The sequence below is a fragment of the Protopterus annectens genome, chromosome 9.part0, assembly GCF_019279795.1.
Source record: "Protopterus annectens isolate FY-2018-M chromosome 9.part0, PAN1.0, whole genome shotgun sequence".
In the NCBI taxonomy this organism is placed as follows: domain Eukaryota; kingdom Metazoa; phylum Chordata; order Ceratodontiformes; family Protopteridae; genus Protopterus; species Protopterus annectens.
This window is the reverse complement of record NC_056743.1, coordinates 225,486,293-225,509,624: the sequence shown is the minus strand read 5'-3', so window position 1 is coordinate 225,509,624 and position 23,332 is coordinate 225,486,293. Positions and strand designations below refer to the sequence as shown.

Here is a 23,332-nt window from a genome sequence, read left to right as displayed (position 1 = left end):
GTAGTTTCTTCCAGGCTGTGTTTTTCACTCTATCAGTTTTTTTATGTGCTTTTCTTGATGTGGTCCCTCTAGATGAGAACTGAAGAGTCTGTGAGGCTTCCCATATTATAGAAGTATTACTTTGAAGGTGTCATCAAGAATTGTTCTAGGTAGAAAGTGTTTTGTACATTTATGATTCTCATTGCAAGAACCTCTTAATATACATAATTTGTTGCAAAAGGATATATCAGATGCTAACTATACAGTACATTTTAGATTTGTTATGTATCCTTTCATGAATTGAAATGGTTTAGAGCCTTGCTGTAGTGCAAGGAAGTGTGTTTGTATGCATGTTATCCATGCAGCTTAGGAGTCTGAACACTGGCATTCTGTTTTTTTTCATTTTAAAAATGCTCTTGAATTGCAAGGCAAAAGCCATACAGGAACTTGCTTTCTTTCCTTTATTTTAAAAGAACATTTTGCCAAGTTAACTTTAAATGTTGCTTTTTCTGTATTTTGTTACATTGGCGTTAATAAACTTGAGATTTCACTGTACTGTTCTGACCATACTTTTTATGGCGAGATCCATTCCAGCAATGGTGTACAGTCCGTGATGAACATAGTGCAGATGTACTCCATTCATGGTTGCCAAGTTTAACCTTCTGTGTTTTGAAATTTTATGCATGAAACTAGCTTAATTGTTATAAACATAGGTTTATGGATAATGTAATCCTTGTTTATTGGTGCTATATCAACACTTCATATTCTTGCTGCTTTAAATTTACTGGAAAATAAAGACACCTAACTTGCTTACAATATTATTTTCACAGAACCTCAGAGGAGAAAACGTGGGCAGAGGATATTTTGCCAAATAATGCACCACTTGACTGAAAATCATAAAATATGGAAGAAACTGATTGAGGAGGAGGAAAAGAGCACAGTAGAACTGAGTAAACAGCAGACAGATAATTCATCCTTACCTCAAACATCAGATGAAATCCAGGTAATCGAGGAAGCAGATGAAGAAGAAGAAAGACAGCAGGGAGATGAAAAGAAACTTTGAAGTGCTACTACACTGCTGTATTGCATTGGAGAACATGTACTAAATTGTCACTGTGTTGATATTAGAAAAATCACACCTCGTGTCATGCTGAAAAAGGCCTTAATACTGTGAGAGGGATCTTGCTGCTTGAGCAGGTTTCACACTCAAATGCACTTTCAACCCATGGAAAATAAAACTTTAATGAAAGATTGAAGGTTTTATACAACAATACAATGATCGACTCTTTCATGCCCCCATGGTGCAGAAATACCTTGTGATGCTGCCTTGCTGAACACAAAGCGCTTACTTTCCATGAGGTACTTACAAAAATTTCAGAAAATCTGTTCTTGTGACTACATTTACCAAAGTGACCAGATCATTTTGTTAAAATGAGGACATTGATGGATTATATGAAAGTATTTCCTATTGTCAGCATTTATTATTTATGTTTCTTTTTGTTTCAACAATGAATTGGGAAACATTTGTGCCTGATAGAAAACCAGTTTGGAACATTGCAGCACAGATTATGGTGTATGGATCTTTCTCAGCAACCTAAGTCAGTGCTGTTCATCCATATTTGCTAGTCCATTTTGATGACTGTGACAGAAAAGAGTATTTGAATTCTAAATCTGTGACTGAAAACTTCAAGCTGCATCATTTTCTGATGCCTTTTAATATTGTGTATAATCTGCCTTGTATGGTTTTTATTTTCCTGCAGAAAAGTTCAGGAACACGTTTTGACAAACTAAGTTGGTCTGCTCCCAGAAACATCTGTTTTCCTTCATTTGGTTACTGTTCTGTGGTAGAACAAGGAAGATTTTTTTAATGAAGGGATTTTTTTTTATTTAGACAATAATGTATTTTTTCACTGTTACTCAGGATTCATATTTAGAGACCGATAGAGAATATTGCACGATAATTAAAACACAGGAATTAAGTCTCACATAGGTGTCACATCAAATTTTGATTTTTTTTTTCCTTTTGGTGAGGAAAAAAGTGAAATAACTTAGTTTATTTATTCTTTGTACGCTAATGTCTGGACTGATGAGTGTGTGTAAAAAAAAAATGTGAAACAAAGATTTTCCAAAAACAAACTTTGTTTAACTGCCAGATGCTTTAATATTTCCTTTACACATGCACCTTTGCCCAGGGATAACTCGCTGCAAATTCCTGATGTAGGTGGTTGCTCACCGATGCTTTCATATAACTAAAAATAAAACAAATGCGTACATTGAATAAATAAGATGGCAGGTTTCTTTGCCGTCTTCATAATGTATGCAGCTGTATGATAACTCTGGTGTGAAAAAATGTATTTTTTCATATTAGGACAGTGTACACATGGTGTACTTCTTGCTGAGTGCACAGGAGAATGTAACACTGACTGTTAAATACTGTAATTTGTGTATTCCCATACAGTATAACTTTAATTTAAACCATGCTGTACATAGTAAGATTGTTAGTCTAGTAAAGAGATCTGTGGATAACCATTGCCTTTTCAACAGCCTTCAGTAATATTTCACTTGTATTATGTAGTGCAGGGTATGTTTTATTTGTTGTTTGCGTGAGAAAAAGAGAAGCGACACATGAGTAAGCATTAGAGAAACACAGCCTTAAATCGGTTCAGTGCTTATGTCGCATCTTATAACTGTCGACTACCTAATAACAGCAGTAAACAGTTATAAGATTCTGAATGCCTATATATTATTGAGTTGCTATAATTCAGAGTATTATACAACTATTATCACAAAGTATGGAGAATTTTTTGTAATTCTGTTATTTTTAATATATATATATATATATATATATATATATATATATATATATATATATATATTCCAGACATTCCACAAAAGCAGTATAATTATTATGACCATATTATCAGAAAGACTCCATTATAAAGATAATTGCAAGGAAACGCATGTACAACTCATACACAATGTTTGTAATCTGTATTAGGCTGCAGGTGTGTAATTTTCTTATGCAGACTGTATAAAAGCAAGTAAATGTGCACCTTTTCATACCAAACAAGTGTTTAAATTCTGCACAGACTATCATCTTGATAAAAGTATAATCCAGTCAAACCTTTTTTTAATTACAATGGACTGTATTGAATGCAAAGCATTTTTATATCTGCCTCTGAAAATATGTTGTACATAGAAAACCTGCAATTACAGTCGTCACCAGAGTTTTTAATTCTAAAGCTGTTGACCTATGTAAATTCAGCAGGCACGATCTGTAGGTACTTTATGTATTTGTATTTCTCTTTACAATTACTTATTTTGGTAAATCACTAAACACTCTGTTATTTATTACACACAGTCTGTGCCAAACTCTCCTTCTCTTACCCCAGTCATCACTTACTTCGGCAATGTTCCCACTAAGCATTTTTACCAGTAATAAACTTCAGCAAGTTAAAATGAAAAAGTGTTCCAAAAGCACTCAGTTTTATTGATATGCATATTGTCTTCATAATTTAATTTTAATGTAATGTATTTTCCCAAATGTATGTCAGTTACTTGAAATTGTATAGTTGTATTTTTATGGTACACTGCACTTGCAAACTCTTATGCAGTGTAACGAGCAGGGAAGGTAAGTTTTAGAATCCATCTGATTAGTTCAGCTTTGATTTGCCTGCACTGGGTTTTCATTAGGCTGCAATGTTCACAAATGTGATCTTAGTCAACACTGTGTGCATGAAAAAGCATTTGGTTATTTTATCAATGCCCATTTCATTGGATAGCATTCAGTCAAAAATGCTTAACTTAAACATAGGTTGCATGAACTTGGAATAGGTTATATTAAGTAAGTGGGTGCAGGAGGAAGCTTCTGCATGAGAGCTGTGGTGAGCTTTGTTCCCCATAATGTCTAGGGCTTAAATTCAAGGTTATTTTTCCCAATTTAGACAGAACATGGTCTTAATTAAAATGTGATCACTGAACATTTCCATAACTGTAAAATAAACAGTATGATGACATTAAAATAACCACAGCCAGTAAGCAAAATTAATGGATTCAGTTTCCTTGCTCCAGTTTTTTGTACTTAATACACTGACTGAGCCATTAATTAGATCATTGACAGATTGTAACAACCCTAAATAATGCATGCAGACAGAGAAAAAGGTGCACTTCAAAATAAGATTATTTATTTGTATTTGTTTTATTGACATGGTTGGCTAGCTGTACAAGAGAATGACTTGGAGAGAGAAGCTTGAATGAAGTAATTACAGAAGATAACATTACTGATACAAAAAAATCAGAGTGATTACCTGGCACAGTACTTAATGAAAGACATGGCATTTCATTTTTGGGAAGTATTTAAATACCTGGGAACAATGTAACAGAAAGTGAACAATAAAACATTCCTCAGTTTTAGCTCTTAACAGTTGTCAGTAGTTCATGGAGCATATAACTTGATGAATACTGCATCTGACATGCCCCATCATGTGTTTTTTTTTCCAGTTATACAAATTATGCAATAAGTCTGGTGATTCCTTTTCACAGTTTAAATTTAAATATCTTCAACCAAGGGTGTACAGAAATATTTTCAAAACTTAATGCTCAAAGTAGTATTGACCTTTGAGCAGGCAGTATCATAAGGAAAGTCATCTGGAACTTGTAACAAAAGTAAATGGCAGCACCACACATAGTATAGAGGATTATGAATGGGTCGCCGATCATAACCTGTTTATTATGTGTCTGAGCAAAGTTGATCATTTTAGGTTGATATTGGCTCATATCTGCCTGTGACACATATTCTGAGAGTCATGTCTCTCTCTCTCTCTCTCTCTCTCCATGTAGTCCAAGGAGGTATGTCTCAGGCCATTCATGCCCATATGGACTATGGACGAGTCATACTGGTACTTAGGAGTAAGTAACCGGAGTGCTTGTGTGATCTGACGGATCCTGTCCCCTGACAAGCAGCTAACTAACCTTCTCCTTATCCAGTCTGGTACAAGGGACATCAGTAATCCTCAGAAAGGAGTCTCCTATGACCAGAATATTTGGTTGTGGAGTGTTTCACCTTATGGGCTTGGTAGTTGAGACACAGTGAGATGTGGCTTTGTGTTGTGATGGGAATTGTCTTGGCTGAGTGCATGTGAAGTTTTTGAGGACTGCGCCTAAGTGACATTTCAGGTTTAGTTAAGCTACATGTGATATCCTCATGTGGGTCTGTGTGTGTGTGGTCCTTTGTGTTTACGGTGAGTGATGTGTGTCAGTCGCTGACAACCCTTTTGTTGCTTTTTGTGTGTATATGTAAGAGTCTAGCCTGCATTTTCAATGTGTAACTACATCTCTCAAATACTGTATTTTTTTGTTAGATAATTAAGTGGTTGTCTGTGTAAATAAGGCAGTTGTTACATTGCATCAGGATGCCCATGTTCACCAAGCTGGATGCAGAGATAGCAGGAAAGTGCCCATCCATGGTTGTAGGCTGTAATGGGTACTTGCAAAGGATAGGCACTAATAGTGGTTGTAACCTGACAAGGGAAGGGTGCTTACTTGATGTAATCTGCAGCTAACCTAACCAGCGATGCTGCCCAGCACCCAAACCAGATGCTGTATGAGCAGCAGTAGTCCTGGATGATATAATAAGGGAAGGCAGACCTAAATAGCCCTAACTAAATGTGGAAATGCTGATCACCACACAAACTAGTTGCTTCCGTGAGTAACATAGGTCTGAGGTAAAGTTCTGTTGTTGTTTTTATAGGGAAATTTCAACTTCTGTTGATTGCTTATATTCAAGTCACCAATAACTGCTACTGAGTGAAGAGCAGTTTCAAACAAAAACAAGGCTTATATATATGATCAGAAAAAAGGCACGTTTTGCACTAACTGTCTCCTAAGGCCAGTCAAGTAAGCACACATTGGGCTTTCCACCAACAATTTTCAGCTCAGATATCAGCCCTCTCCTCTCACAAGAATGCAGACTTTGACCCTGTTAATGTAAAAATGAATGGTTTGGAGCCCAAGTGTTAAGGAACCACAGATGTCTAATACTAAGAAACAACTATACACAGTGTGTGTCAGTGCAGAACAGCAGCTCTTACAGCAGTTTGAAAATGCAACTTTAAAGAAGTACAAAAAAAAAAAAGCACAGTAAACTTTCACAGTATAATGAAAATAAGCAATGTTTCCAGATGTTTGTATCTGTACAGAGCACTGGCATGGCAAACAGCTTTGAGCAATTGTGCCGAACTTATGTCAGCACTGGAAATACAGAAAACTGGCTACTGAACCTTCTGGCCAATAAAATGACTGCATTTAGAGGCCTTTTTGTGTGCTTCGCAACTCAGACCAGGTAAACACCTACGGCCACTGGGTAAATAATCCAAGTGCTCCAAATGTAAAAGCACATTTAAAGAGCGTCTGGATTGAAATGCTACCAGAAACGAACCTAAACTTAAGGAAAGGCAATACGTAATTCAAGTAATTCATCTGTGTACTTTAAACAGCTTATAAAAGTGTGATTATTCAATAAAGGTACTTTGCTTTGTAGAAATGAATCAAGGGCCACTCAATTGTGCTTAATTTGTGAAGGCACTAAAAACAAAGTAAGCTGATTAACAAGTCCTCTGGCCAATAAAATTACATGAAGAAATCTCAATTGTGTTTCACCAAGCTATACAAACCAGACTACTACCAACTGCCACTAGTTGGAAAATTCTTTGTCATCTTGAAATAAAAACACAGAAAAGACCTTGCTAAATTGTAAAAATATGTAGCTAGCTAGATAATGAAAAGCAAAATTTACTTTATTTTTCAAAATAAGCACAAGTAAAGGCAAGTAAATAATGCAAGATATCAAAAGCAGTGTAGAAAGGGAGGAGCTTATAAAATTCAATTTACAGCAAGGGTGAGCAACTTAAAAATCAAGTTTAAAAAGCAGATCAAGGAATGAGAGCGTGGGTAGGAAATAATTAACCAGGGAGTCACCAACAGTGCTTTTAAATTTTGCAGGCCTCGAGTCTTATCAGAAAAGATTAGGATTGTAGCCCTTTTCAAAGTGATGTCATTTGACTCGGATGTTTGCTAAGCAAAAGATACCATTTCTGTTTGGCAGGCTTGGCTACCTCCTTTTCTGTCAAGGAATAAATGCCCTGCCCTCTGAGAAGAGCTAACCTTATCCTTCAGTCTCTCCCACATTCAGAAAGTAATCTGCAGTAGTTTTATTTTTCGGTGGATAATTTGAAGGATATATTTGTTTGGGTGCAGAAAAGAACTGTAAGTATGCATTTTATGTGCTTAATATCTCTGACTTAATTTCATTGTATGAAAGAACATTAAGGAAGAATGTTGTGTAATGAATGAGTTTTTGAGCTTAATGTGGCGATACAGATTTGTTTCAGTTCACAAACTGCTGTTGCTATTGCAAACAAAAAATTACTAGTACTGATTCAACTCTAATCATCTAAGTATTAGTAATGGAATGAATACTAAAAACTCAGAAAATGTATGTATTTATTCAACACAATAAAACCAGTAAAGCTTTCTGACTGTAGTTGTGAGCATGTTGCTTAACTTGCTACCTGCCGGAAATGTGAAGAATGTTTTTGTTGGCAAGACAGGTATGCTAATAACTTAAGAAAGGCGTGATTGTTAATGTATGTTGTAACATTCCTTACAATACCCACCACATATTTCAGAAGATGGTAATAAGTTGTAAATTTAAGAATTTTGATGCCTCATTTGGATCAATGCCCTTGACTGCCTTTATGTCAAAAATGCCATTGAAACAGAGGAGTTTGACCTTTATTATGTCCTTCCATTTCACTGTTGCAATGATCATAACATTAGGGATCCCCTGATTAGGGCAGCCCGATGTCCATCCAGTATACTAAAGCCTTAGGTTACTTTAAGGTACACCGTACGTCACATGTATGCTCCTCACATAGCATAGGGCATAAAGGTGATGTGGAAGGGTTGCCAGATTTGAACATTAAGAATACGCTTCGATCCTAACTGTTACCCTGTAGTGCAGTTGCCAGTTTGGTCATCCTTCTTGCCTTTAGTGCAGTGAATCTACTGAAGCAGCAGGTGCAGTCCTTCCTGTTCAAAAGGACACCTGCCCTAAACTCAGCTCACCTCACCTCACCTCATGGACTTTGCTGAAAGCTCTAAATCCCAGGTTATGAGCACTCCCTTTAGTGGATCTTTGTAATAGCTGAGTGTAGGAGTGTAAGGGCGCTACACACTCTGTAGTTGTAAAATTTGAGGCTTGTCAGCATCCATTTCCAGGAGGAATCACAGCCTGGACTGACTTTGGTTCCAGCACCCCAGTAGGATAACCTTTGAGAATTTGAAAAGCACTTCAGGCTTTGCCACCACTTTCAGAATATGTGCACCCAGAGGACATGTTTTTCAGCAGAACAATCCATTGCACAAGCTTTCTTCCAAAAAGCATCTCTCCAATCCCTGAAGACTTTCCTAACTGCTCTATTGTGGAAGCAGTTGGGGGTAGTCTCTCAGTGTAGGAGACCACTACACATGAGTCGTGGATAAGAGATATTGCATCCAGAGGTTATTTGTTTCCATTTTTGTCTCATTCCATTTTGCACTTTCACTCTTTGTAATATCCACTCCATCAAAAAGCTGTGGCTTAACAGCAGTTGCAAACCCTGTTGTTATAAATAGCCAACCAAGATGTTCTACTAGATTAGAAAGAACTAAAATTTTACTCATGGTTCTTACTCTGCAAAGAGAATCAGAACTTCAGGTTCTCTACTCAGTTTGAGTGGCCTAAATCAGCATTTTTCCAAAAACCCTCTTCCATGTACAGTGCAATCCATCCTTCATTGTCTGTTCCAAGGAGAATGGATGTGTTTTTTGGATCTCTAGGATACATACCTGTACATCAAAAGTGCAGAGAAAACCAGATGTTTCCTTCTGTTCTGCACAGGGGGCCAGTCATTTTCACATCAAGATCCTGCCATTTGATCTCACCATTGTCTCTAGGGTATTCATCAAATGCATGCTTGCAGTAGCTGTTTAACTCCCAAGGGTCCAGGGTCGTCCCTTTCCTGGACAGTTGAATGCTAACAGCCCCATTGATGCATAATGTGGTTGCTTCCAGGGATTCACTCTGTTTCAGTCTTTGGTCTTAACAACCAACCTTGCAAATTCTTATATGATGCCCTCTCAGAAAATAATGTTCATAGGCTTCGCTATGAGTACCCTTGCCTGCCATGCTTATCTTCCATCAGAAAGAAATTGCTCATAAAATCTACTTTCTAGCAGAACATCAAAAACAGTCAAGTACCATTATCTCTGTCTTGTTTACAGCTCCAGTATCTTTTGTAGATTGTCAAACAATTGTTAAGCTTTTCAATGATTAAAGTTCATTTAAAAAACATTTTCAGTTCCCACTAGGTTGCAAATTCTGGTTCTGTTTTAAGTCATGCAAAGCTTTCTTGAGCTGCACTTTTTTTTTTTTACTGTGTCCCCAATTTAAGTCTTGTGTTCCTCAGTGGGACCTTACATTTATTTGAGTCTGATGCCACTTCTGTTTGAACCACCTTTTCTGATAACTTGAGGTTCTTCCTTAGAAGACTCTATTTTTGGTAACTATTCCTTCTGTAGGAAGGATTTCAGGGCAGCAAGCCCTTGCTTTCATCCACCATGTATCGACTCTCATAAGGACAGAATGGTAGTGAGTACTAATGCATCTTTCTTGCCATAGTGCTACAGAGCTTAATGTAAAGCAATTGGTAGACCTTCTGTTATTCTTTCTTCTTTATTGCAGTTGAGAGGAATATCTGTTACATTGCTTGGAAGTCGACAGACAGCTCACATTTTATTTGAATAGAACCAAAATTTAGAAAAAGGATCCCAAGCATTTTTTTCCTTTTTTTTTTTTTTTTTAGGGTTGGGAGGGTGGCCTAATGGTTAAGGTGTTTGCCTTACAAACACAAGGTGCAGGGTTTGAGTCTCACAAGGGATAACTGGCTAGGCTTAAATGGCTCGCAAGGGCAATTAGCTTAGTACTAACCTATGAACCTATAAAATAGGTCACTAAGCTTCTGTTACTGTTTCTGCTTGGTTTTCCCAATGCATTAGATTTTATCATGAAAAGTGCCTCGGGCTACCGGTGTGTATACTGCTTTGTTCATAGCTTACTAGTTTTAGTTCTATCATAATTCCTGCACCTTATTCCCTGCCTAGGTGTCCTTAGAAAGTTGTATGAGTCAAGCTAATTAACTGTTGGTCTTAGTAAGAAGTGACTGAATTGAAACCATCAGTGCTGATCTATTGTTATGGTAAGCATGTCAATTTAGTTAACTGAATCATGTTATAATGTCATCATCTATAAAGCTTCATAAAGGTTAGTTTTGAGTTGTGCTGGTTTTATCTGAAAAGTGCAGTAATGTATTAAAGCACGTATCACCAGTTTACATACAAGATTGTATGTTTTTTACCATTTTATTTTGTGTCTTAATAAGCATGCTTATTTTTGAGAGGTTTAGGTGGTTTCTGCCATTACTGTAGTAAATGTATATTGAACACTGTTGTGAAATGTATTCTGATTGTTTTGTGTTTTTTCTTGTAATATAATTCAGAAATTTTCATTTGGCATACTGACAGTGTGTCATTAGTTGCATTCATTGTCTTTGAAAAACGTTATGGATGCAGTTTTGTTTCTAATAAGGTTTGGCAACTTCTTATTGCTTTTTTGAAGTTAGGAAACGTGTTTTTATTTTCACTATTAAAATGCTGGGTGTGTAGGTTGAGAAGTGTTTGCTAAGGTCGACTGTACCTTTCTTGTAGGTTTGTGAATTTTATGCGAGTTTTGTAGCTTTTAGTTATGTCAAAGGTGAATGAGTCAAATTTAAATTTTCTGTTAAGAAGATAATCGGGGCAAAATTCTGTAATGTAGTTTTAATCAGCAAATTAGTTAAGCAGGAGATCAGCAGTTAAACAGGTTATTCATGTTTTTCTAGCATTCTTTTTTTCTGATCCCACTGTTGGAGCTGCTCTGCCTAGAAGTGTGATAAGTATTTTTGAGCCGCTGACTTAAATTACGCCAAATTGCGCATGCAGCGCGTGCCAAACACAACTTTTTTTTTCCCAATCACTTCTTTCTGTTTAGCACATTGTTATTATTATAATACAAACTGCATTACATAAATTAAACGGCAATCTATAATACCACAAGGTGTTGCTTTGGCTTTGCATTATGCAATCTGTGGTAAAAGTGCTGATATATACACTTAAGGTTCAAACCTAAGGTGTTATAAAAAGGCATTGTAAGTTTGGTGTGACAGTTGTTTTAACGTTAGTGGAGACAATGTTAACTTTACACTTACAAATAATTTGCTCAATGTTGTGAAATGAAATACCCATGTTTAGTTATTATTTTGCTGGAAATATTACATAAATTGAAGACAACTTCTAGCCAAAGTACCTTAGTCTGACATGTTTGTGGTAAAGTATTTTATGAATTACCTGATAAATTATTTAAGAATATTTTAAGTTGTGTATACTTATTCATTCATTGATTCACTGGCTTCAAATTTTGAGTTGGTGTTTTATTCTAGTTATTCTCAAAATCCAAACAAAAATCACATCAAAATATATATGAAATGAATATTATCTCGCATGAGCATGCATTATTTCCAATATAGCATTGGCACACTGATCTATGCACTCATTGCACACTGCTATTATTTAAATATATACAACAGTAGGTTGGTATAACACTAAATAGAAAGTTTGAAGTTCCATGCATTTTATTTTCTTGTCTTTTTTTTTATTGTCTTTGTACACTGTTAAACATAATAATTCGCTATTTAAAGTGACAGTAAACATTGTCATATTATTACATGTATTTTACATACATTATTTTGCATTACAATATTATATCCCTTTAAAGACACCATTCTCTTTGTATGCCTTCTTATCAGCATCCCTTTGAGACACCTGCTCAATGGTCTACTGTATGTTGGAGGAAGGGGAAGAACATTTTCCACATAGTTGCACAGTGTACACCAAAAGGCACTTTCAGTCTATTCTATTGTCCTCATATACTTTTCTCTTTTTTTTTGTTTCAGTTTAGTTTACTTACTCAAATGTATAGTACTCCCATGACCCAAGGTTACCCTTTTACCCATGTTAGTAGATTACAATACAAACATTTAATATATAGACAATGATAACATTGAATTACAAAAATACATATACAGTGTTAAGCAATGCAATGCAGATAACATAACATTATACACATGAATAAATTAGGTATTAGTGCAGTAGTAGTAAAGGGAAGTACAATTGTTTTGGATTGTTTGTTTGCCATTTGTGCTGCACTGCTGCAATGAATGCCAGTGCAGATGCCAGCATGGAAGTTAGACAAGAAGACAAACAGAAAAGACCAAGAAAAAAGACGAAATAGAAAGTGGGAAATTAATACTTTTGGATTCTACTTGGAATTTTGCCCTTCCATTTTGCACCTGCAGCTGACTTGCTTTGCAGAGAGTGCTCTGCACCAGAATGGTAGCTGGTAGCAGAGAGGTGATCATGGGAGAAGGTGACAGTTCATGCACCAGAGCCAGACCAGTAAAGGAGATGGTTTGCACACATTGTACCCAGTCCATCCCATTTCATACCATTGTCCACCACAGAACCCAGAAAGATAACAAGTGCACTTTATGTATCTTTTCCTAATCTATTTTCCAACATTTAACTTTTCCTACATTTAACTTTAAATAAATATAAATATGAGGTAAATATGATTAAACCATATTTTGAAGTCCTGACATTTTATTTTATTTATTTACCTTTATTTACTTAAGTAATTTTTTTGCTTTCGACAATAAAGGCACACAAAAAGAAAAAATAACAAACAAAAAATAAAAAAACAAAAGATTGTTATCAACACAGCTGTAAAAAAAAAACTGTCACCCCTCCAGGTATGTGTCAGTGTAAAAAAAAAAAACAAAAGCAGAAACTAGCAGAAACTATGTTCCCTCTAGTTCCCTGGACTATGGACTGGTTTAGGCTGAAGGGTAGATGAGATATAAGTGCATTGATGATCCCATTGCCCGTGCCTTTTGGCACACACCGCCTTTGGCCACACACCCATCCAGCTGTCTCCTGCAGCCCCCCTATGATTTGAAGTCACCAGCCGCCACTGGTGATAAGTCAAAACCTAACAGCAGAACATGTCTTTTAGATTATAATATGTTGACAAAGGTACATCTAGCTATTCAAAGTGATTTTTAACAAGGTTTAATAAGCAGTATAGCATCATTTTCCTCCCACATAGCCCCCATTAATGTTAAATAACAGAAATGAAAGGGAATTTGTGCAGCCTGAGGTACAAGAAAATCGTATGTGGTTTCTTCAGATGATTGAACATGTGTTTTTGAATCTTATACCAGAACACTTAGAATAGAATATTAAAGATGTTTCTAAAGAGTGATGTGTTTTATATGCTTTCAAGGACAAACCACAGACACACACACCTTTCTACTCAGCCAATATAATTGTGTGAGATTTTAGTAATTTTCTTTTTCCATGCAACCGGGTGTCATTTTTTAAAGGTTTTAAGAATTTAGAAGTATAATTTCTTTTGTGTAAAGAAACTGGAAACATTGGTTTCAAACCCTATTGTCCTGATCGTTGACCAAGATGACCTAGCTACAACTAAAGATTAAAAGAATCTAGTGTTAAAGGTTTTCATTTACAATAGTAAATAAGGTATATGATTATATTAAGCAACTAAATTCTATGTGCTTTGTGACTGGAAGACCACTCATTGTCCTCATGCTAATGATCAACTGTCAGTATGGTATAATAGAACAGGTGACCTCTGAAACATTTAATTCAATCTTGCACTGCATGTGTGTTTTTAGTGGTGAACAATGAGCCTAAATTATTTTCACATTCATATACTTCTGTTTATTTTGTTAAGTGTCTTCCTCCAAACACCTGACATTATTGGTATAATGGAGAAGAAGAATACTTGGATTTAGGGCAGCTATATCCATAGGATATTATTAGTAAGGTTAGAATTTTTCCAGTATCTGCCAATGTTATTTTGGTTCTGACACAGTTTTATTTTTGTTTCAGACCCGCGGTGGTGGTGCTGCGGTAGCGTTGTCGCCTCGCAGTAAGACGCTGTCCGGTTCGATTCTCAGCTACAGCGTCTTCTGCGTGGAGACATGCGTGAATGGGCGTACCTTCGTTGAAGGTTGTGTCAGGGCTGGTAACTCGGCACGTAAAACTCCACTACCAATAATTAGCGGACCGGGGTTCCGCTCTGGCGACTCCTAACCGGGAAAAGCCGAAAAGACACAACATTTATTTAGAAAATGAGCAAAACTAAAGAGAATTTGTCTAACTGGAATTCTGTTACATCAGAGTCTGCTCTGTGTCTGGAGAGAAGAAAACAAAACACTTTCTACAGGGAAAGGCCTTTTGATTAGTGTTTTTTTTTCTATGTGATAGTCTGCGAGAGTGAGACTCCACAATAGCGAAGGCAGCTAGCTGCACTTTATTTATTTTATTTATTTTATTTTACATTTGTTGACCGGCTAGTCTAACTGGATATATGTCCACTATCAGTAGAGGCCCGGGAAGAAAAGCTCCACATAAAAAAAACAAGAACAAACAAAATATTACAACTTCGGTTACAGTTCACTTGTCAGACACAACAGGTGTTACATGGTAACTTAGTATTCATGATAGAAAAACAGCAAAAAAAAAAGGAGAAAAATCCCCCCCCCCCTTTTTTTTGTGTGTGTGTGTGTGTGTGTGTGTGTGTGTGTAGTTGACCAACAAATAGTAGAAGAAAGAGTATTTAGAAGGATGTATGAGATTCTCAAGAGAAAATTATAAATAAGGCACATGAAAATAGAATAGATATATACAAGACTGGATAATTAGTTAAGGGCAGTGACTTGGCTATAAGGCAGTAAAATAACAATAGTCTTTCAAGGGTATAAAAAGTCTAACTAAGAAGTTAGTGGTCTTAAAGTGGCTATAGAGTGAGTATTAAATTGGTGCTATAATCTAGGATGACAGGAAGAGAGATCTTAGGGTTAGTACAAGATCATAGCCAGTGGGTTGTAAGGTATAATTTGAGTTTCTTTTTGAATAGTGCAGTTGAAGAAAGAGATGTGAGCTCAACAGGGAGAAGGTTCCATCTTTTTCCCACAATGTTAGAGAAAAATGAATCTCCTGCTTTATTGTTGGGCTTTTGTCTAGATACCAGTAGTTTATTTGCTGAGCGTAGGTTTGTGAGATTTTTATATGGGCTGATTAGACTCATGAGAATTGGTGTATTAAATGGATGATGAAGGGTTTTATGGGCAATAATCAGTTGGTGAAATATAATTTGATTAGGCAGTTCCAGCCAACCCAGTTGCTTCAGATTTTGGCAGTGGTGGGTTCTGAAAGGGGAGCTGGTAGCAAATCTAGCAATGTTATTGTAGGAGATTGGCAGTTTGTTGAGGTTGCTTTTAGATAGATTCATGTATATAGGAGAGGCATAGAAGAGGGTGGAGATAAGGTGGGTATGGGCAATAGTATTTCTAGCTATGGGAGTAAGGAAGGATTTAATTCTATAGAGGGAGCCTAGTTTTCAGTTAACTGATTTTATTGTAGTATTGATATAAGTATCATAGCTAAGGTTGTGGTCAGTAGTTACTCCTAAGAGTCTGGTGGTAGTGTCTTGAGATATGATTGTGCCATTATTAGATTTAATAATGAGGTCGCTTGGGGTGGACTTTTGTGTAGGAGTAAAGATCAATAGTTTATTCTTTTTGGGGTTAAGGAGAAGACAATACTGTAAAAAAAACATTTTTCTACTAGTTCAAAGACATTTTGGGTGAGGGACTGCATTTCAGATGGATCTGTAGCTGAGCATATTAATGTTGAGTCATCTGCATATTGTATGCATGTAGCTTGGGAGATACTTATAGTTAGATCATTTATAAAGATGGAGAATAGAAGAGGGCCTAGAATAGAACCTTTGGGGTACACCAAGGGTGACAGGAAGATGGGTGGATAGACTGTTGTCCCAAAGCACTGCTTGTTGCCTGTTATCTAAGTAGGACTTGAGAGAGTCATCCCAAGGAAATGATTTTGTTAGCACACTCCTCCTATCCAAATAGAGACACCACCACTTAAGTATCCTTTAGGTCTCCCTTTCAATTTGCATTGAATACAAACCTTTCACCTGCATCCTTCGTTCAACCTCCATTCCATGTAGTTGCCAATTTGGTTGTCAGAATTTCACACTTTCTGTAAAATTAGAAAATCATTTCAGAAGAATTATGGCTGAAGTGCGTTTTAGGGGCTGGTTACATAGTAGATTTTATCGTCGGAGTATGCATGTCATTTCCAGGGAAATTTTTGTGAAAGATTATGTGGATGGCAGTTGGATAGAATGCGTCTACTCATTACAAAGCTAAAAGATTTTACTTCAGGGTTTTTCTAATCTGTATTAAACATCTTCAGGAACATGTTCTAGGATTTATCCAGTTTAAAGCTGTCACATCAAATTCAAAATTTCAAATGCTATAACCCTTCAGACCAATATTTCCTTTATGTTTTAAAGGATAGGTATGGCCTCTCTGGAAGTGAGGAGTTTTATTAGAATGTTGATCTTCAAATTACACAGGAAGTTTTTCAGGTTTAAGTTAGGGCACCCTAACTTTCTGTCTTATACTTCTGTTTGGCCTGGTGGCAGCTTTCAAATGGAATGTCTAGCTACAACAGTGGCAGCCAAAAAAAAAAAAGAAGATTACTCTTGTTTATTATTATTATTATTATTATTATTATTATTTTTCATTTGTTGACCGGGCTAGTCTAACTGGATATATGTCCATTTTCAGTAGAGGCCCGGGGAGATAAGCTCCAAGATGGATACATGAAAAACTTGGCAAAAAAAAAAATTGATGACTGCTTCAATCAGAGTATAGAACTCAGGATTTGAAAAGTTTGGCATTAATTATAGTGTGCCTAGATATTTCAAGTCTCAGTTTCTGTGGGAAATCTAGTGTTCCCTCATTCTTTGAGTGTTTCATTGGGGGTGGGTGGCAATGCTACAGAGAATGCAGATAGTCTCTGTATGACCCAGGAAGGTATACAAAGCATTGAAACCTTCACTGGGCCATAAAAGTATTATAGTTGTCAGTCAGAATGTTACTTGCTGTCCTAAGACATGTCAGCCAGCATCATGATGATGTAGAATGCCAGGCTTAAGTTGAGATTGGTTTCTCATTATTAGAGGTATTTACGGCACCCATCAAAAGAATTCTTGTATCAGTAGATAACATTTGATCTGATATTGTTAATCCTCATTCATTCCTTATGCATGGGTATTGGTTCTGAGCTCGGAACCGAGCCGGCCATTTTCCAAGCTCAAGTCAGCTTCAAACTCTCGAGCTATACTCTTACCCACAATCCCCCTCTCCCTGTTACCTCAGGTTTCGTTTGCCGCATTGCCATTCGGTCGTGTCAAGCTACTTCTCTTGAGCTAAGTACATTCAATTGTTTAATAGTTTTACAGATTACTTTTCTGTCAGGAAAGTTCATATTTTATTGTCTCTTACCCTATCGCATCTAGCGTTCATAATTTCTTCAGGTTTTTCTGCCTCTTTCTTTACCACTTTTACCGCGAGGTATTCTCTCTTTACCATCGTTGGTAATCTTTTTCCCTCATACCTTTGGGTACTCTCTTGTACCATTGCTGGTACCTTCTCTATTAATTTATTTGCTATCATGGCAGATAAGGTAGTCCGGGGTTTAAGTGGTGTTCTGATTGTGGACACAAACTGCCTACTTCTGATGCACACTCTTTGTGTGTTTATTGTGTGGGAGCTTTCCATTTGTCTGTTGACCCACCCTGTACTATTTGTGAGAACTTTTCTAATAGAACATTGTTGGAAAGGAAAAACAAGCTGTTACTGAAGGGACTTCTGAAATCTCCCTTTTCAGAGGCTATTTCTGGGTCGGAGGCCTCAACTCCTCCTAGAGCCCATAAGAAAACTTTGGATGTTCCTACTAAGGCTAAATCTTTGCCTTTGTCCCCGGCTGAGGACTCCCACCAACCAAAACCTAAAAAGGCAAAATGTTCGGCTCCAGAGCTCTCTATCAGCCCCAGTGCTTTCGGTGTCTAGATCTTCGGCACCGAAGCCTTCAGCTCCATTAGTGATTTTGGCTCAGTCTTCTCCTGCAGTCTTCTATATATCGGCACCGAGGGGCTCCTCGGTTCAGACCATTGCCACGGTATCAGCACTGACCGTTCAGTCGGCACAGACATTGACCACGTCGGCTCCAAGATTTTTCTTGGAACAGACGCCTTTATTGTTGACTCCAGTTGTTTCGGTTCCAGCTTCGGCATCAACACCCACTTCGGCACCGATCCCTGTGTCAGTGCAGACCATGACCTTAGCACCGATTGACTTCTTCAGTGCAGAGAACAGTAGTCAAGTCTCTCTCGGCACCGTTGTCCTCAGTGCAGTCAGATGAGATGGACACCGAGTCTGCCTCTTCTGTGGACAGGCCTGTTTCTCCCTCATTCTCCGTGAGGTCCACTAGAAGCCTTTCCGAACATGATGTGTTGTGTCTTGTGGACCAGGTACTCTTGGCCAGAGGTATCCCACCCCTAAGGAACGATCCTTCCTTGGGAGTTGATCTCCCATCTCCAAAGACCCCTACTTATTCTCCTCCTTCATTGCCTTTGAAGTCCATGGATATAGCACAGTCTTCCCCTTCTGCGGTTCCCTTTATGGATCTCACTAAGGAACCGCAGTTGACTTCATGGCAGGAATGTTTTGCTACGACCCAGGATGTCAGTTGTGACACGCATAGTTTGTTGCTCCACAGCCATCCAGGGACTCCGGGTCGGCAAGCTGAGCCACTTAGGGGAGGGGTGACCCCTGTCCTAGACATCCACTCCTCTTCAGGTGGACCAGCCTTCCAATGGATGGAGATGGCTTTCGCTGCTGCTGACGATTCCGGACTGTCTATACCTCCGCCCTCCTCTGGTACACTGGTTTCACAAGTCGCACCTAACGGACACCGGGTGCAGGGCCACAGGGCATATTCCCTCAGGAATCCCCTTTTCCGCTGTCTTCTCCAGCTTCTCCCGCTGAGGAGGTCCACCGGAAAAGTTAGTGTAAGAGGAAGCACATGGACTCCACAGAGGAGTTCCTCACCGAAGAGACAGATTTCGATGAGGGAGAAGGATCCCCTTGGTCACCCTCTGAAGTATCCTTTGGTGATATCCTCAAAATCCTGAAACAGAGAGGTGACTGGCAATCCTCTAATCCGACCTCTGAGGAATCTGTGTTCCTGCAGGCCTTTCGCGCCTGGCCCCCCTACCTCCTGGGTTACTCCACCTGCCGATGAACTTGTCCGGCTCATCGTGCAGCGTGCTTGGAAGGCTCCTGATACCATTGAAGGTATTCCCCAGAGGCCAGATAATATCTTGTCCCCTCTTGCTTTGGATCCCCATTGGTCCAAAGGTCTTCCTATGAATGCTTTGGTGGTGGCGGCCGCAACAAAAAAGGATCTGGCAGAAGAAGAAAGCCAGTCTGTCCATCTGCCTAATAAAGAGTCCCAGGCCTTGGACAGGGTAGGGAAGCGCACCTTTGCTTCAGCGACCTTTGCTATCAGGTCCCTGAATTATATGGCACATTTTGCCAGGTTTCAGAGGGATCTGGTTTCTGAGCTCTCTGAAACCTTGGCTGATGCCATGTCTGATGAGGTCCTTGACAAAGTGCCCTCTCAGCTGGCCACCATTGAATCTATATCTAACGCCTCTATGTGATTGATATCTCACGCATCAGAAGGAGCAGCTAGAGCAGCGGGTTCAGCTGCGGTCTTGAGATGGTATGCCTAAATGCGCTTGTGCAACTTCGTGGAACCTTTTAAGTCTTCCTTTCTTAATGCCCCCATTGAGGCCGCCTCGTTGTTTGGGCCCAAAGTTAAAAGCACACTGGCCAGATGTGAACAGGACGGTAAGACCCTTTCTGCCGTAGGTGTCTGTTATTCTTCCCCTCAACGTGCTTTCTCCTGAAACCAAAAGAGTGGGAAGATAGGTTCAAGAAATCTCAGGGCCCTTTCCATGACACACAGGCCAAGTTCTCCCCCAGAGGCAACTCACAGGGAAGACGCTCCTTTCAGGGCAAAGGGGTTCCACGTAACCAGGGTTCCAGGGATTCTTTCCCTAGTCAATCCTACCAGCGCTCCTGAAGAGCAGCCCAACTCCTTTCCTCTGGAGGTGGTTGGGGGACGTTTCTCCTTGTAGTCTTCTGCCTGGCTAACCATCACCTTTGATTCTTGGGTACAAAGGATTATAACCAGAGGTTATATCCCCTTCGATCTTTGTCTCGTCCCTTCAAAAAATCTTCCCGACATTCCACCCAGTCAAAGGGAAGAAGCAGCACTAGAGATAGAAAAGCTGCTAAGAAAAAGGGTCATCCAAATAGTCCCTCCAGACCAGATAGGATGCGGATTCTACTCAAGACTATTTTTGGTGCCAAAGAAAACCAGGGACTGGAGACCAGTTTTGGAACACAGTGTATTGAACACGTTTATGAGAGTACAAAAATTCCGGATGGTCACAATACAGTCTGTCCTCCCGCTTTTGGAAAAAGACTATTGGATGTGCTCTATAGATCTTCAAGATGCGTACTACCACATAAAGGTGGACAGGCCATCAAGAAGATTTCTGCACTTCCGTGCGGGAGTCAGTCACTACCAGTTCAGAGTACTGCCCTTTGGACTCTCTACAGCCCCCAGAGTGTTCTCAAAGTGCATGGCAGTTGTTACAGCTCACTTGCAACTTCAAGGATTCCCGGTGTTTCCATACCTAGAAGACTGGCTCATTTCCGCCCCCACCAGACATCTACTGGAAAAAAGCCCTGGCATACTCCCTCCTCGCTGCTCAAAGGCTAGGCATAACCATAAACTGGCAAAAATCCAATATCACCCCATCTCAGTCGACAGAATTCATAGGGGTTATCTTGGACACAAAAAACTGCAGAGCTGCTATTCCAGAGCACAGAATTCTAAGTATAAACTAATGCCAATCCTTTCAAAGGAAAAATCCATGGTTCAGTCAGTTCTACAGCTGTTGGGTTCCATGGCAGCCTCCATCACCATTGTTCCCCTGGCCAGGTTTCACATGAGTTTTCTACAATGGCTACTGCTCACCAAATGGTATAGGTTCATAGTTTCATACTAGGCTATCTGCCCTAGGGCATTTATAAGCTTAGCCAGAGTGTGTTTGGCTTTCGCCACCAATTTTAAATGAATTTTGCTATGCCCTTTTTTTGAGGTTAGTATACTGTGCCTCTGTCTAACAGTGACACAGAAGTGATACCCGGGGTAAACCTACTATCTCCCATCCACTCATCAAGCTCCCTCTTGAAGAGAGTCAATGAGGGACTCTGCCTAACCTGGAATGGGATTCTATTCCAGAGTGAAGGGAGCCTCTGGGTTATGAATCTGTCCCTCCAGCATGTCCTATTTATTTCAGTGCTGAGGTTCAAGTCTCTCGAGCGCGTAGCTCGATGGGATTTGGATTTTCTGAGGTGCAGCATGTCCATTAATTCCGGGTTGGACATGGCTTTATACATCAGGCACAGATCGCCTCTGAGCAGGCGATATGCCACTGAGTAGAGCTGGAGTTTCTTTAACCGGGCAGCATATGGCATCTGTTTGAGTCCTTTGATCCTCTTGGTGAGGTACTTTTGGGGTCTTTCCAGTTGCTGCAGGTGTCTGGTAAGGTACATCCCAAAAAGGGGCATTGTACTCAGTTATGGGCCTGATGAGGGATGAGTAAAGAGGCACAATGACCTCCCCTGATCTAGATGTAAATCCCTTCATGATTAGGTGGGCTATATAAAATGTTTCTCTAACCACTTTGGCCAAGTGGTTGTCAAATGAGAGATTTCTATTAACTTGAGTCCCCAGATCCCTAATTACTTCTTCCGTACTTAATGGATTACCACCTATGTGGTAATTTGTGGGCACTTTGTTTTTGCCAAAGGGGATGACTATACACTTTTTGGCGTTTAGCTTGAGGCCATGGCTCTGGCACCAGTCTTCTGTTTCTATGAGGCCCTTTTGTAGGATGCTTGTGTCGGCTGGAGAGTTGATTATGGCTCCCAGTTTGCAGTCATCTGCGAACTTGGTCAGCCACAGTCCTTCCGTGTTAGCCTGTACCTCCGAGAAATATATACCGAACAAGAGAGGTCCCAGGACTGAGCCTTGTGGGATGCCACTTGTAACTGGTTTGGAGTCTGACATGGCTCCAGCAATTCTAACCATGTGGGTTCTGTCCGTGAGCCAGTTTGCAACCCATCTAGTGACATAGGGGTTTATATTTAAGCTGGTGAGCTTATCTATAATGCCCGAGTGGGATATTGTATCAAAGGCTTTTGCAAGGTCCAGGTAGGCTATGTGGACCACCTTCCCCTCGTCAGTGGCCTTGGTGACTGTTTCAAAGAAATCAACCAGGTTTGAGACAGGATCTGCCCTTAAAAAAGCCAAACTGGGTAGGATCCAGTGTCTGTAGGTCCCCAATATCTTTATTTATGAGGTCCATGATGATCCTTTCCATAGCTTTGCAGACCAAGCTAGTCAGGCTTATGGGGCGATAGTTTCCAGGATCCGTTCAGGCACCACCTTTGTGGAGAGGGACCACTGTTGCTGTAAGCCACTCTTTGGGTACATATCCTGTAGTAAGGCTGAGATTGAACAGTAGTTTTATGTTTGGGTTTAGTTCTTCTTGGAGTTCATGTAGGATGCAGCCCGGGACACCGTCTGGTCCCATTGATGCTGTGTTTTTTGCTTTGGAGAGGGCAGCTCTTACTTGAGCATCTGAGATGTCAGGGGGGCAGCACTCTGCTGGGATAGATATTTGCCCTTTTGGTGGGGAAGGGGGGGGGAGAAGTTTGCACTAAACCTGTCAGCTAGGATGTTGGCAAAGTCTGTGGGTTCAGTGTATTTTTTGTCATTTTGGACTAATTCTGAGCATATCTGGGAATTCCCACCCAGGTTCATAACATAACTAAAGAAAGCCTTGTGATTATCCTTAGTGTCCTGTGCAATTTTTCTCTCGAAGCTGGCCTTAGACGATTTTATGAGTGCCCGTAGTTCTTTGCTAATACTGATCAGAGATGCCTTCCCTTTTTGGGATTTTGCTCTATCATGTAGTAGCTTCCTCCTTCTATTGTATAGTTTGTTTATGGCTGGGGTCCACCAGACAGGACGCCTAACTTTGGAGGATTGAGTCTTGGTTTTATTTGGGATTGCATGATCCATGCATTCCTGAAGGTGTTCATAGAATGAGTTTATAAAG

At 39.3% G+C, this 23,332-nt stretch overlaps 1 protein-coding gene across 1 annotated transcript in view; it reads left to right on the top strand.

The window, feature by feature from the left end:
- The window catches only part of PDE3B (phosphodiesterase 3B), a 1,918,808-nt gene extending 1,915,363 nt beyond the window's left edge, over positions 1-3,445 (top strand). The window contains exon 16 of the mRNA XM_044082789.1: positions 810-3,445. Coding sequence (XP_043938724.1) covers positions 810-1,042 — 233 coding nt within the window. The 3' untranslated portion in view covers positions 1,043-3,445. The remainder of the gene's footprint in view (positions 1-809) is intronic.
- Positions 3,446-23,332: the final 19,887 nt, after the last annotated feature.